The following is a 15,438-nucleotide window of genomic DNA, read 5'->3' on the forward strand; positions in this document are numbered from 1 at the left end:
ATCTCACTCTATAAAGCGTAAACGCAACAGAATAAACAATACGTCCCTTGTCTATTAAACTATGCCGAACACATGAATAGGAATAAGTTCAGAACTGCACTTTTTATTGAAAAAAGAATTCAAAATATTAATGCAAACAATTAATATTAAAATTAACAAAAATAAGAATTACATCCAAATGGAAAAAATGCGCTAAGCAGCAGAGAAACCAAGAGGAATAAAACACATGAGACGAAGAAAAATTAGTAAAAATTTAAAAAATTAAAAAATATGACAATCAAGGCTAACTGTCACAAAAATACAAAACTCTTTCTATCGACACAAAAGCTTTTTTTTTTTCATTTATACTATGAAAAGAAAAAAACGTAAGAAGTCGGCGTAGCTCGGTAATCAGACGCGTAAATAGATAAATATTAAATAACTGCACTTTTCATGCTAGATAAAATCTTAATAATTTCTAAATCATTATTCCTTTCGACTAGCAATTGATTGCATTCGATTCAGTATAAAAATATATTGTAAGCACTAGCTTACTTGTCTAGATAATAACGTTTAAATGTCCTCCCTTTTCTATGAAGCAAAAAATCACTAAATCTAAAAATAAATACACCAAAAATTGAGTGAACCAACAGGTCAGCGAACTAATCAGTGAATATATCAGAGATTCAATGAAACTAATCAGAGAATCAATGAAAAAATGAATCAGTGAGCAAAATAATCAATTTACCAGTAGATGAATTAATCACTGAAAAGTGAATTCATGACAACGAATCGGTGATTTTGAGACTTCCTGTTTCGAATTTTCTTTACTCTGCTTCAATAATTTGTTGACCCCTTGATTCATTGATTCTATTCACTTCATCAATCGTTAACCTGCTAATTCGTTTATTCACCCATTCGTTGATTCAATGATTTTTAATTCATTTATTAATGGATTCTTTGACATGTTGATTTATTTGTTTGTTTTTTAGCTACTTATTCAACTATTCGTTTATTCAACTATTCGTTAAATCATTAATCCTTGGTTGACACAATGATTCACTTATTCATTGATTTTCTGAGTATTTGATTCGATCCTTAATTGGTTGACGTTCTATTCTTTTATTCTTTGATTTGTCATGATTCTCATTCGTTTATTCATTCATTCACTAATTTTCGCCTTCAAAAATTCGCTGATTTGTTGGTCTTTCTAAACTCATTAGTTAGAAAATTTGATTAAATTATTAAATTATACATTTCAAATTATCGACTAATTCGCTTATTCGCATTATTCCACATCTCGTAGTCAATTTTATGTATTATTAAGTTTTTAATCTATGCACTAAGAACGTGTTTTCGCTGAAAGTTACAGTTATAACGGAAATAAAACTTTAATTTGGGTCTTTCCTAATCCTCGTAATAAGAATACTAATTGACTAATACGAACACAAAATTAAGGAGGCTTCACAGTTACTCTCGACAGTTACGCGCAAAAACGAATTTTGCCTATTTATAGAGACATAGATAATTCTGAAGAAAAAAAAACTATCTGTCTGAAACATTTCTTTTAGAAGCTGTTAAGTATTTTCTCCTGTTCAGTTTTGATTGCTAACTTGCATAATAAGAAAAATTGAGGACACCCCCAAAATAAGAAATAGAATATTTCTTCCCTTCTCAGTAATGTATTCTTGGTTCAAGCCTAAACAGTTTACATTCTCAGAGAAGCCATTAAGGGAGGACAACACAATAGAAGCCTGTGAAAAAGAAGGATATTTTTAGTGAATTTTGAAAACAATATTGATTAACTTAAAGCATGTTTATTTGACTTATTGTATATATTTTAACCTTTATTTTATCATGTTACAAATACAAAAATTTTAAAAATCAGCGCTTATGCAATGCAATGTTTGTAACTTATTTTTTAAATTATCCATAACTGGCTGTACTTATAAGTTGAACAAAAATCATTCAAATTTAATTCTTTTATGATTTTTTTACGCTACATGAATAAAGTTTTCGTTGCACATAGGATGTTTTAGAAATATTTTTTCTTCACAAAATGGCGACGTTATGAATTTTTTTTTTAAAACTGACATAAAATAAGTTATATGTTTATGGCCATCTGAAAACAAGCCAACTTAATTTTTTTTTAAAAATCGTTCGATGTAATGAAAACAATATTTTTTGTGAATATTGTGTCAAAATTTGAAGTAAATTGGTTGAAAATTGTACAAACTAGCCACAGCAAGTAAGAGAAATATAGTTTTGAGTAAATTGCATTTAAAGTTTTGTGATATCCATATAACTAAAAAAAATTGCAACTAACTATAATGCATCAATACCAAATCCATAAGCTACTCTATCATTTTAAGCAATCGCAAGCTTTTTTCTTATTGATCTACTCTCATGTGACACCTCATATGTTTTTAGAGTAGCAGCCGAAATTCAGCGATCATCTTTATTTTGAGCATATTCTTTGACTGCTTGCCCTACATTTACTTTTAATTGTTCCATAACTGAAAATTATCGTGTTTAACCATTATTAAAAATTATTACAGCTAAGTACGTTGCAATTTCAACTGCTTATATTTAAGATACTATCAATTATTTTTCTTACATAATTTAAACAAATTATTTCAGTAAAATGGTTAAAATAATAATATTTCATTAGAATACTTTGATAGGAGTGAGCAAATCCACTTAATCAACTGAGAGCGCAAGTTCACATGATCTAACATGTCACAGCGTATCCTAAATCTCGCGCCGCGCTAGACATATTATGCTGTAACTTTAACATTTTTTACGAAAATCAATTCACTATTTAGATACAATAATCTAAACTATCGCATAAGCTTTCAGGATAAACTTTTTTCTCATTTTTTGAAAATTTTAATGTGTTGTTCTCTCTTAAAACAACTTTCCTTAAAAACGAGCAAAACTTCCTAAAATATTTAAAATGTTTTTAAATATTTCAGACAATTTTCGTATATATTATTGTTCGCTGAGAGCATTCTAAGAAAAAATAAATTGATATACATTCTGTATTTGAGTTTACGCAACAATTTGCTGCAAAATAATAAAAAAGAGGAAAATGTTTTGAAAAAAAGAAAAGGGAAAGAAAGGAATTACACTGTTGAATATGGCACTTGTTATTATGGCATTACTGAATATTTTTTCCTATGATGTTATGAAAGTATAATGATAAAAACTGAGAACACCGCATTCGTAAGAAAAAAACATACCACCCTACTTCGAATCTTTTTTTAACTTAAAGAAACTATATTTTTCAGAGAAATCATTACTTCGCAAAACTTTTTAAGAGATTTTGAATATTTTTGATAATTTTCGCGCATCTCATAGTTGATTTTAATAACATTCCAAATAAAATAAATAGCTGTGTCACGGAACATTTGTTCTAAACCGATGAAGAAAAATGGAGAAATGTTTTGAAAGAAGGAAAAATGTAGGGAAAGAATTTATTTTGCCAACGTCAACCATGAAGCTTATTGGATGTTTAAAATTGGAAAGTAAACGAGAGGGTACAACAGTTACCCACATATACAGGCATGTTCTTCAGCTCATTCTACGTGGACGTATTTCATCCTCCTGTTTCCAATTTCGGCTCAGAAAGAGGAAAATTTTTGCTTTATTACCGGAACTTGGAAGAAAAATGAATATTGCTCTAGAATGAGCAACCCTCTTTTCCTTGAAGCAAATAATGCGAAAAAAAAGTGTTGTTTGTGTTTTTCTTTTACTTATCACAATTACCTCACTCTCTGAAAAATAGGTTCAACGTTACGTCATAATACCGAGCAAAAATGCTGCAGCATTAATTGAGTGTTAATTTAAACCATAATTTAATTCAAGTTGTCAAGTGTCATCAAGTTTACGCAGTACTATCATATATAGTTCAATTTGACACCGTTTTAAAGTTACAGCGAATTTGAGGGACATAATTGTTCAACCCGTAACGAAATATCGAGCAGTATTGATCTGCGAATCATTATTTAGCTTTTGCTCTTTTTTGTGCATGAATATAAATGATGAGTCTGATGCGTAACATTTATATTTATATACTAGCTGACCCGGCNAAAACTGTGACAAGAGATTTTTATATATATAGATGTAACATGCAACATGTAACATTTAAATTACTGTTTAAGCTTAGCTTCGTACAGTCATTTGTATATTTGAAAATACGTAATTTTTACAGTTGTAAGAGCTGGTAGATGTTAGCTCTGAACTTACATAGAAAGAAAAAACAACTAACTGATGAAAAAACAACAACTTAACAAATGTTTACTAAATAAAATATAAGTCATTAAACTGAACATTTTTGTGCTATCTTAAACTATACTAGTACTGTTAAAATTAACAACACTTTTGGTAAAATTACTAAATCTTCAGGTAAAATTACTAAATCTTCAGGTAAAATTACTAAATCTTTAGGTAAAATTACCAACGCCTTAAGTAAAATTACTAAATCTTTAGGTAAAATTACCAACGCCTTAAGTAAAACTACCAAATGTTACCTCATCAGCATGATAATAAAGCTATGTTTTATTGTTAATTTTTATCGAAGTCACTATCAAAGCGCTTTGGCAAAAAAAAAAAAAACTACCGAATTTTTTGGTGCTCCACTAATGCCAGAAACACGGTAAATTCTACCATATTTAGTAGTTTTGGCCATACTTTTCTTCTTAGAGCTGAACTAAAGTACTATTGGACTATCAAGCACTAACTGGGCTATAGATTATAATAAAAGATTAAGCGCAAAAAGAAGGAACAAGTATGCAAGTGCGCAAATTTAATATGGAGCTCTGTTCCAGTTGGCAATTTAAGTTTAAAATCCTCTTCTGACCGTTGTAAGAAGAATTTTTCACCAATCGAATAGGTTTCGATTGTAAATGTAAAAACTTTATTTTATTTGCTTCAAAAATTATTAAGATGGAAAGAAGCAAATAAAGATTTTTTTTATCAAGTGCAGTCGGACTTCTATTTAACGAACTTCCTTTTTGAGAATTTCCTTATTTTGCGATTTTTTTTCCGAAGAATTAAGAACAATTTGGAAATTTCTTCGTAAAAATAACTTCCAAATAGCGAAGTGAATTTTCTATTCAACGAACATCTCTTTTAGATTCATTTTCCCTATTTCTTAAAATATTTCAGAACATTTCAAACTTGTTAACACATTTCATGAGTGAAATAAAATTGAATTGATATTCGCAGCCACTTAACGTTTAGAGAAAGCAGTAAAATCGCTTTCCCTTTTTGTTTGCATTTCAAACGAAAAACTCAGATAAAATTAACGGATTTTATCAGTCGCATTAAACTTAAGTGCTCATGTGGTAATGTATTTTTAAAATTACTTTTATAAAAAATGCAACTATACATAAATTTAGCTTCTTTTAGTTTAAAATGTATGTCGCATGATAGTGTAACACTGGTTAATGTTTTGCTGTATTCTTGCTTTCTATGCATATTTTTCTTTTATGGTTAAGATTTATAAAATAAATAGTAGATACCAATTTACAAGATAAAGGTGTATCAATTGCTATTTTAATTATGCCTAGTGTTTATGAATTTAAAACTTGTTTTGTGTTGTTTAAATATTTCAAAAGGTGATTTTCTATTTAACGAATTTTTCATATAACGAAATTATTATCGGGATTTAGCAACTTCGTTAAATAGAGGTTCAACTGTATATCTTACCGCTACAGTTTCTTGGGATAAATTGGGGTAATTGGGGTAAATTCTACCATATTTAGTAGTTTTGGCCATACTTTTCTTCTTAGAGCTGAACTAAAGTACTATTGGACTATCAAGCACTAACTGGGCCATAGATTATAATGAAAGATTAAGCGCAAAAAGAAGGAACAAGTATTTTCCTAAAAATTTGTGATTTTACATGATGTTTTAAATTATTATAATATTTTGAAAGAAAAAATTTCTTTTTGATAATTTTTAACCTTTTGCATACGGTATTTAGTTTGCTAACAGTTGTTGTACTAGCCGTAAGCATGAAGTTAAATATTCACGTTTTTTTTAATGTAAGCTTATTTTTATAATAACAAATATAAATAGCATTTGGAGTCATTTTAGACCATGGTAGAGTAGGAAGAAATTCAATACCACTGTACTGTACAATTTAGTACCACTATGTCCGACAGAACTAATTTTTTTTAAATTTTTGACTCTTTCACCGGCTCTGAGTAACTCTTAATTTTTGCTGCATTTCATTTAAGTAATTAGTTTCTTGTATAAAATGGATAGTCAAAGATGAAGTAGGACTGAAAAGATGCACCAATTTATGCACTAAAACATGCAACGTCACGGGAAAAAGGCCACAACCTTGTACTAAAAAAAATTTATAAATAAATAAAATTAAAGAAAATAAAGTTTGAGAATAAAAGTCGATTGACAGCTCTGAGAAAAAAAGTGCGGTAGAAACTGCCAGAATATAGTAAAATTTAACGTGTTTCTGGTTCTATGGAAACACCAAACGAGCTCGGTAAATTTGACTGAAGCGCTTTGGTAATGATTTTGAAAAAATTAACAATAAACTATAGTTTTATACTAATATGTGATGAAATTTAGTAAATGCAGTAAAATTTAGTAATTTTATTATAATATCTTAGAACATAACATAAAAACACTTATTCGATTAAATTTACTTCTTAGTTTTGTATTCTTTACTTAATGGGTGATATTAAGAACTGTAATTTTTCGAGATCCGACCTGATGGCCGAGTGGTTAGCGCTCCTGACTGCGGAGCCGCTGGTCGCGGGTTCGAATCCTGCTCAGGGCATGGATGTTCTCCTTTGTGTGTGATTGTGTGAATGTGGCCCGCCCTATAAACGGTTTTGTGGTTGGGTGACGTGAGCGACGCTGCTCCACAGCCGTGGCTTCGCCACAGGTGCCCACTGGGTAACGAGAAGAGAGTAGCAGTTCTGGCACTTCTGGGGCCAATGTGACAACCTCCAAGTGCCCGCCATTTAAAAAAAAAAAATTCGAGAACCAGAATTTCCGATAAAACACTACCATGTGAACCGAAAAAAATATCAAATGAATAATGTAAATACCGAATATTTTGCTTTTATTAGTCTGAGTTTTACTTATGTTTTTTTTTTCGCACCCAGAAATGTCATTATCATACAGTACGATAATTTTATTGGAATTTTTTCTTCTATGTGGGATAATTTCCCCTGTAGGGATAATAAAATTAAATACAATTTGAGTGATAATTAGCCCTTCGGAAGGCAACGAAATGATTGCAAAGGCAACGAAGGCAACGAGGCTTGCAAAGGCAACGAAAAGGACAAATATTAATCACTGTTCGCAACATTAGTAAAAAAAATTAAACATACGTACTAAATACAAATATAAGATCTAAGAAAATACCCATCTAAATTTTATCTAAAATTAGTATCTAAATCAATCTAAAATTAGTATTAAAAAAAACTATACTTTATTTTGAAATTTACTTTCTGTTCATACAGATTTAATCAACAATAAGCCTTATTTTTATTTCAAACATTGCCAGGATCAACAAATAAATTTTAATACTTCAGCTATTTTACCACTTAAATATAAATACAGAATGAGATTACTTTTTATACAGAATAAGATGAATAAAAAATAAATTTACAAAAAAATAAATACTGATTTTCCCAATGTACTGCAAAAGTGATATGGATAAAGTTGTATGATCAATGATCACATAAATTTAATGATTATATAAATAAATTACTGTAAAAAAGTTCAATTTAAAATGTAAAATTAATGTTATGTAACATATGAAAACTCAGAGTTTTTTTCTATCTGAACTGTAGAATAAAAATTTCATTTTGAAATGTCTTGTGTAATTAAATATTTATTTCACTGAACAGTTTCTATTTGCCCTTCAAAAATCTTTTTACACTACGGTCGAACATTGTTTTATGAAAAATGTAAGTGCACAAATTTATATTAATGATAATTTTTTCCTTTTATTCATCTCATTTAAATTTTTTTTTTTTACAGGATAAAATTCGACTTCTTCAAGAAGATTTGGAATCTGAAAGAGAATTTAGACAAAGGGTTCGTACAAAATTATATTTTTCTTTACAGTTTGCAAAAAAGCTGTTAAATGTAATTCTTTAAATTTAAGAACTTGCAATAATGTACAAAATGCATTTAGGAAATGCATTCATGTTATGTCATTAATGCTTTGCTCACAAGTTGTTTATTCAAGAAAAGTGTGATGATTTTTTTAATAGAACATATAAATCTATTGGAAGTAATATACAATAATCGGTAGAAATTATTTCGAAAAATCTAATGATTTTTATTTTTTGCAGTAATAGAAATGGCAAAAAATAATCTAATTCTCCATAACACTAATTTTAAATCAGGAATGACAGCTGTATTTTTATTAAAAGGTATACGTGGGCAACAAAGGAAGAAAAAAATATTAATTTTATTTTTCATTGATTCAATTTAATGTATCTATTTAATATACTTCGAATACATTAAATTTATTGACTTTAAGTTACTGTAAAATTCCACAACTTTTTAAAAAGGCATAAATCTTAAATTATTAGTAGTTATTTTTTTAATTCTATTAATTTTTCATTTTTACTTTAAATTCTTTTATTGTTTATATTATTGTTTTTGTATTGCCAGAAGACAGAAAATGTTTTAAAATTTTTATCTACTGGCATTTGCGTCTTCAGAGGTGATGCTTGGGGTCTGATCTAAGTTTCGGACTTCTTTAGCAAGGGTGTCTGTGCTCACTCATTTTCCATCCATTCGAAGGTGCAAGGCTTTTTTATATGTTCCAGGAAGTAGTGGATGCTCTGAGTTAAATTTGAGTTACAATGCATAAATAAATAATATAAATCTTACGATTAGTTAATGAAATATAGTTGATGCATATTTGCAAAGACTCATAACATAATATTAATGTATAAAGATTAAAAAATAATTTTAAAGAGCTCAAATCACTTTCCTACAAAGCAAATTCTTTTTCTTAAAATTTGTTAAGAAAAAAAATTTAAAGTTAAAGAGGATAGCAACTTTATTTGTCTTTTTGACTTCACTTTTGATATCCCTTTAGGTGTTTAAGTAATAAATAAACAGCTTTTTTTCGAATATTAGACTGCGTGTATCAATTATTATTATAATAGAATATATAATGGAACTTAAATAAATGACCTTGACACAGTTTTAAAATATCGTTTTTGTCTGAATATATAGTTCAGACAATTAATGATTTTGACAAGAAAGGCTGAAAAAGAAATGTAAATATTTCACAATTTATAATTCTCAGAATTGAATACGAATTTGAAGCTTGTCTTCATGAATTGCTCCGATTTTGACGTTATAATATTTTCCCTTTACTTATATTGATATAATACGTTCTGTTTAAAAAAATCTGAAATTTCGGCAAAGCTCTGGACTATATATTTTTATGAAATGCGATATAAAAAAATAACAATCACGAAAAATACCAAAGACTTGAAAATGGAACAATAAATCTGTTAGTACATTATTGTAAAATCGAAAATAAGAATCAGAAGCTTGTAAAATTTGGTTCCAATAATTTGGATTAGAATAATATTAAGTCTAGTAAAAGAAACTAAAAAGTTTCCGTCCTTCGATGGCATTTTGCATCATTTTCATAATCAGCATGGAGGATAGAGCTGTCTAAAAATGGGAGCAATTTAGCTAAATAGTTATGAATAACAGTTACAAGTTTACCACAGCTTTTTTATTGGCATTAAAAAAAGTTATTTCATAAGATAAAAGATGTGATTCGTCCATCATTCTTTATTTTTTTCTTGTAGAAAGAATGTAGGATTTTTCAATGCTTCGAACCTTAAATTAGTTAAACATCTTAAAAGTTAAACAATGTAACTAAGCAAAAATTATTTGAAGTTGAAAGAGATTATAGAGAACAAGGCAGCAAATATATCTGAATATGAAATTTTACACCGAAGTTAGGTGACAGTAAGCTTTTAATACGAAATAAGCGGAGCTTCATCAGGAGCATAAAAAGTCGCCATCCCCAGCTGCTTTATTTGATGAATACTAAAATCTCTGCCAAGTCCTGATAATGTAGCAGAATTGGAAATCCAAGCGTCAAAATGATGCTCCTTCATGCTTCAAGAAGAAGACAGACAATTTCTTTTTGCTCTAATGATATTACAGTTGTGTGCCAAAATTCTTATCCTCGGAGAATGTATTCTGGGATGAGATGTCATCAACAAGTCTGAAACATCGGTGTTGGGGGAGGTAGGGAACACAAAATGCCTTGAAATATCTGATCTCCACCCTCATAGAGCCAGGTCATATGACCAAAATTAGAAGCAACGTTAGGAACTGGAAGTGATTTTTTGACATGTTTATTTTTCTTTTTTTTCCCCGTTCGAGCCAATAAAAGCAAAATTGGGAGCTTTTCCAAAATGTTGTGAACCTATTTTGTAAAAGGAAACATTTCAGGAAGTTTAAAAAAAATGAAGTTGATCAAGATTACTCACTTCTTTAAGCATTCCTCTTAAAAATGATTTCACCTCTCTTCAGACACATGAGTGATTAAAGAGGAAATAAATCAAATTATAAGCTTTTAAGAACCTCTCTAACTATTGACGTACAAGGAAAATAAATTTCATAAAATTTTTTTTCACAAAAATATGCTTTTTTTTAATCTTTCTTAGGGGGAGAGTTCAAAGACCGTAACTCCCGATCGTTTCAGTAGAGTTCAAAAATATTTAAGCAATCAACAACAGAAAAACGCTTCGTCTTGAAGATGAGAGGAAGATATCATTAAATCCATACCGTTTCTTGTAGAATAGAGGGTGTAGTGGGGGGAAAAATAACATAAATGTGGTGTAAGTGTCCATGCAAAAAGGTAACTCTTAATTTGGTAATTACAGTACACATCGTTTAGTCTTGAGGAATGCGTCAAGAGCGAAGATTTTTCACGTAGGCTAGTTTACAATCCAACGACCTTTAACAACTCGCCTTCTTTTTGGTGATTTTTCTCCTGACTGTAGTTGGTCGCAATTATAATTTAAGCTTTTGTTTCTTTTAAAATGTGTTACCTAAACTGAAAAAATAACCAAAAATCTTGTTTTATTTATTTATTTGTTTAAAATTATCCCAAACAGAAATGCGAATCGTTAAAAGTAGCTGGATTGGAATATTGCTTCCCAAGGCTTGGGCATTATGTAAATTTTAATATGTTATCTTTATTTCTCTTTTTATTACGGCCCAAGGTCTTTTGTTGGAGTAACAGTAAGTTGGTTGAGGGAAATAACTTATTTAAAATTTATTGTAATATACTAAGGGATTTTTTCTCACTTGATAATATATGCCATATAACACTGTGTCAAAAGCACAGTTCAGAGATTATAGCCAACAAATACGATCCGAAATCGAGTCTGTTTTTTTAAAATAATTTTCTTTTATTTATTTACCGTTGAGTGGCTTCGAATTTAGAAGGAATTTGGAAATACTTCAAGCATCGAATTTAGAAATCGACAGACTAGAAAATAAAATAAAAATATTTTTGCAATTCTGCACCATTTTAAATTATATATTCTCCTCTCTTTCGCGTGAGTAAAAGAAATAGTTGGTGTTGAATTTGCCCATCAAAGAGTAGCATCCTTTAAAAATGATCCTTGAATTGCTTTAAGCGATTAAAAGTGACAATCTATAGCAACATAATGATTAATTTATTATCATTTATATGGGTGAAAAAAAGACACTCTTCTAGGACAAGATTAAAAACGTAGTTGAAAAGAACAATTTTGTTCTATTTAATAGCAACTTTACTAGTTTAAAACGAAGCATATAAATTTACCTCCCTTTTGAAAACTATAACTGTAAACTTTTAACCATAAACTTTTAGCCATAAACTTTTAATTTTAAACTTTTAACTGTAATTTTAACTACAACAACAAAGATTGCATTTCTCTAAAAATGCTAAAATGAAAGAAGACTAAGCTAGATAAAAGTAGAATAATCTACGCAACATATTACGGACTACATCGAAACAAAATATTATTGACTTAGTTCTTATTTGATTTTCTTAACAAACTTGCTTTAATGCATAACCAATGAAAAATCATATGTTTAGCTTATTGAATGTAACTTATCAAAGATAAATAGCCTCATTATTAGTTATATATTTTATTCTCTATGTGATTCTATTGTTCGTTTTCAGATTGAAAGAGAAAAATCCGACCTTACAGTCCATCTAATGCAGATTTCTGAACGACTTGAAGAGGCCGAAGGGAGTAGCGACAATCAGGTATAAAATAATTATGTTCTCTTTGGATGTATTTTTCAATTCATCAGCAAAGTAGAACATACACTGTTAGAAATTTCTCGAAAAATTAATTTTTTTATATTTATTTATTTGTTACTTTACCACATTCAACCAAAGCAGTAAAATAACCATAAGAAAAAGATGGTATTCAAACTGTTAGATGTAAAAAAAAAAACGTTTATTGGCTGTTTTTCCTCAATACTGTAAAGCAACAGAAATTTTATCCGCCTTAACTAGACCCACTTTATGAAGCCTTTTAGTTTATTGCATCCGGGTACATAGGATAGCCGAGAGGGCGAATCTGCCACTCTTACGACCAGCTAAACGGTGGTTCAAATCCCAACGTTGACGTCACAATATTTCTCCCTTTCCTTCAACTCATATAAAGTTTTCAGCGTTCCAGTTGGTGACTATTGGAATACTAAACTCTCATAAACTCTACTTCACGCATAAATGGCAGCACCACGGAGCTGCTTAATATAAAGAAGTCATCACTAATGATGTGTAGTACCACCAGATAAACTTATTAAGTCACATTCCAATGTTCATTGGACAAAACACCCTGATTCCAGTTTTCATTGCACAATGAAAAGCCTTACATAAAATAACTTCAATGTCTAGTTAAATTTCATTTTTACGCTTTTGTTTGAGTCATATTATAGTTGCACGGTTATAAAACCACTTAATTTTTTTCGCGGTTTTTTAACCATACCAGATGTAAATGGTTCCAAAACCCAAAACCGTAAAGGTAAGGAAAAGTTCCCAACCGTAAGGTTTACAATTGATCGTTTGGGCAGACTACTGTCTGTTATTTTAGGTTAATTTTAGAACGAAAATTCTAACAGTTTATATCACTAAATCCAAATTATGTATGTATGATATTTCGCATACAGATACATAACCAAACATGTGAATTTAATAACCAATCTAGCATACATCTAAACCGTATATACATAACCAAACGCTTCAGAATTCTTTTCCTCTTAAATTTATAGCAATTTGGAATGAAAATTATTTTTAAATATTTGTTTAATAACCAGAATGTGACAATGTGTCAGTTGATAATATTTTAACTCTGAAATATTTAAATTTCTTGCAGTTTTTAACCATTACATAATATTATTTTCGTTACTTTTAACGCAATAAATTGTTATTAAGATGAATACTTGGAACACTTTATTCTTGTTTGAAAATACATTAATATCTTTGTAACTTTTTTTAGTACACAATATTTCTATGTTAAATTTTTAAAATAAATTTTAGGAATATAGCGCATCTGCAAATAGTCGACGGTAATTTCTTTATAAAGTCAAATATTCACCGTTTTGACCGATTATTACTTTTGAACAAAAACAAAAATCAACCCCTGAAATCTCTTTCATTAAAATGTTCTTATTAAAAATAATCTTTAGTAACTTCAAGTTTTTTTTTTTCAGGTTTAAATTTCGTATAAGTTAGTCCCCATTTTGGTCAGAAAATATTAAAAAAGACAATCACCAACTCATTAGAAATTAACACTATCTGTAATATTTAGTTGAACATTTGCAGTTATTGTAACAGGATTATATATTGAAACATAAGAAACACCATTTAGTTATCAACTATGCACTAATCGCAAGTTTGTGATTCGCGTGTACAAATCTACTCTTGAATATAACCATTATTTAAATTTTGTTTTTCTTTTGAGTCATGCTATTCTAATGTTGGAGTAGTAATTTTTTCTTAAGTTCGAAATCCCTTTACTTTAGCTCGAAATGAACAAGAAACGAGACACAGAACTATCGAAGTTGAGAAAGTTGTTGGAGGATGTTCATCTGGAGAGTGAAGAAACAGCACATCATTTACGAAAAAAACACCAAGAAGCCATTGTTGACTTACAAGACCAGTTGGACCAATCCAACAAAGCAAAAGCCAAGTATGGAACTTCTTGAACTGGATTCATTTTAAATTTTTACTTCAAACATTAAACTTTTGTGCATTTGCTATTTTTTATGAACTTTTATATGCAGTACAGAGATTTTTTAAAAAAAGGCATACTTTTATATGTCATTTTTTAAAAATATTTTTTAATTCTATAATATCTACTGATATAATTTAAAATAAAAACGTGTAATACAATTGTCGTTGCTGATAAAAAGATAAAGAAAATAAAAGTTATCAAAATGGCATATTTCAAGTAGAATAAGAAGGAGAAATAATTTTATTAAAACCAAAAGCATTGGTCGCTTTATTTTCGAATGACATGGAGAGTTTCGGCGTTACGCAACACCTGCCTTATCTCAGATATGACAAAAATAACTCTCTCTATTTTTGTCTATTTGAATAAAGTGGTTTTCAAAATTTTCATTTCATTTTAATATTCTCTTCATTTTAGTTTTGTGTCTGTCTATTTTTTTATGTCATTAAGTGACCGAAATTTCGATTGGGGATACAAACAGAGATAAATTTTACCTAGCACCATTTTGAAAATAATTGGATATTTGCAAACAATGACACGCGTTGGTCATCAAATCAGGTTCGATGCACATGCGTGACGTCGCTTGTCACTTTATTGGTATCCAATCAAATTTGATCCGAAAACTGATTCAGCGGGATAATAAATCCAAACTTAAAGCTGTAATGTTAACACCTTATGCACAACCAATCAGTTTCGGATATTGATTGAATATTTGATTGAATACCTACAGGCAACCAGGCCCGTAACTACGCCGGGGCCCCGACGGTCAAGGGGGCCCCATATGAAGAGACCACATCATGTTTTTTCAAAATACAGTACTCTAATTATATATATGTAGGAAAAAAATTGTGTTAAGATAGAGTTGCTGAAAATTTTCTTTTCTGTAATTACGTACCTACTATAACATAAAGGAAAGGGTAAAAAACGGTATAACAGCTTTTCGCGAATTATTTCCCTTTCTCATAAGAACAAACACGCTTTGCAGAGAAGGGGAAAGGCCACAGCTGCATGTAGTTGATTGTTAACACTTTCTGTACATTGCACTTCTGGTTTACATTGTTTCCTCTACTATCTAGCGTCAGACCCAGTGGCGTGCCAACCAGGGGGAGGCAGAGGGCCCCTCTAAAATTTAAGTGATGGGGCAAACGATGCGTTTCGCCCCTCCTGAAATTTAGACACTCACAAAAAT

General features: G+C 29.6%; 1 protein-coding gene across 2 annotated transcripts in view; it reads left to right on the top strand.

Moving 5' to 3' along the window:
* Positions 1 to 15,438, top strand: part of LOC107441852 (Paramyosin) — a 54,842-nt gene that overhangs the window by 5,343 nt on the left and 34,061 nt on the right. For both annotated transcript variants that reach the window (XM_043038769.2, XM_043038770.2), the window contains exons 2-4: positions 8,002 to 8,058; positions 12,188 to 12,274; positions 14,041 to 14,207. In XM_043038769.2, the coding sequence (XP_042894703.1) occupies positions 8,002 to 8,058; positions 12,188 to 12,274; positions 14,041 to 14,207 (311 nt within the window). The remainder of the gene's footprint in view (positions 1 to 8,001; positions 8,059 to 12,187; positions 12,275 to 14,040; positions 14,208 to 15,438) is intronic.

This window comes from Parasteatoda tepidariorum, chromosome 1 (genome assembly GCF_043381705.1).
Source record: "Parasteatoda tepidariorum isolate YZ-2023 chromosome 1, CAS_Ptep_4.0, whole genome shotgun sequence".
NCBI lineage: Eukaryota > Metazoa > Arthropoda > Arachnida > Araneae > Theridiidae > Parasteatoda > Parasteatoda tepidariorum.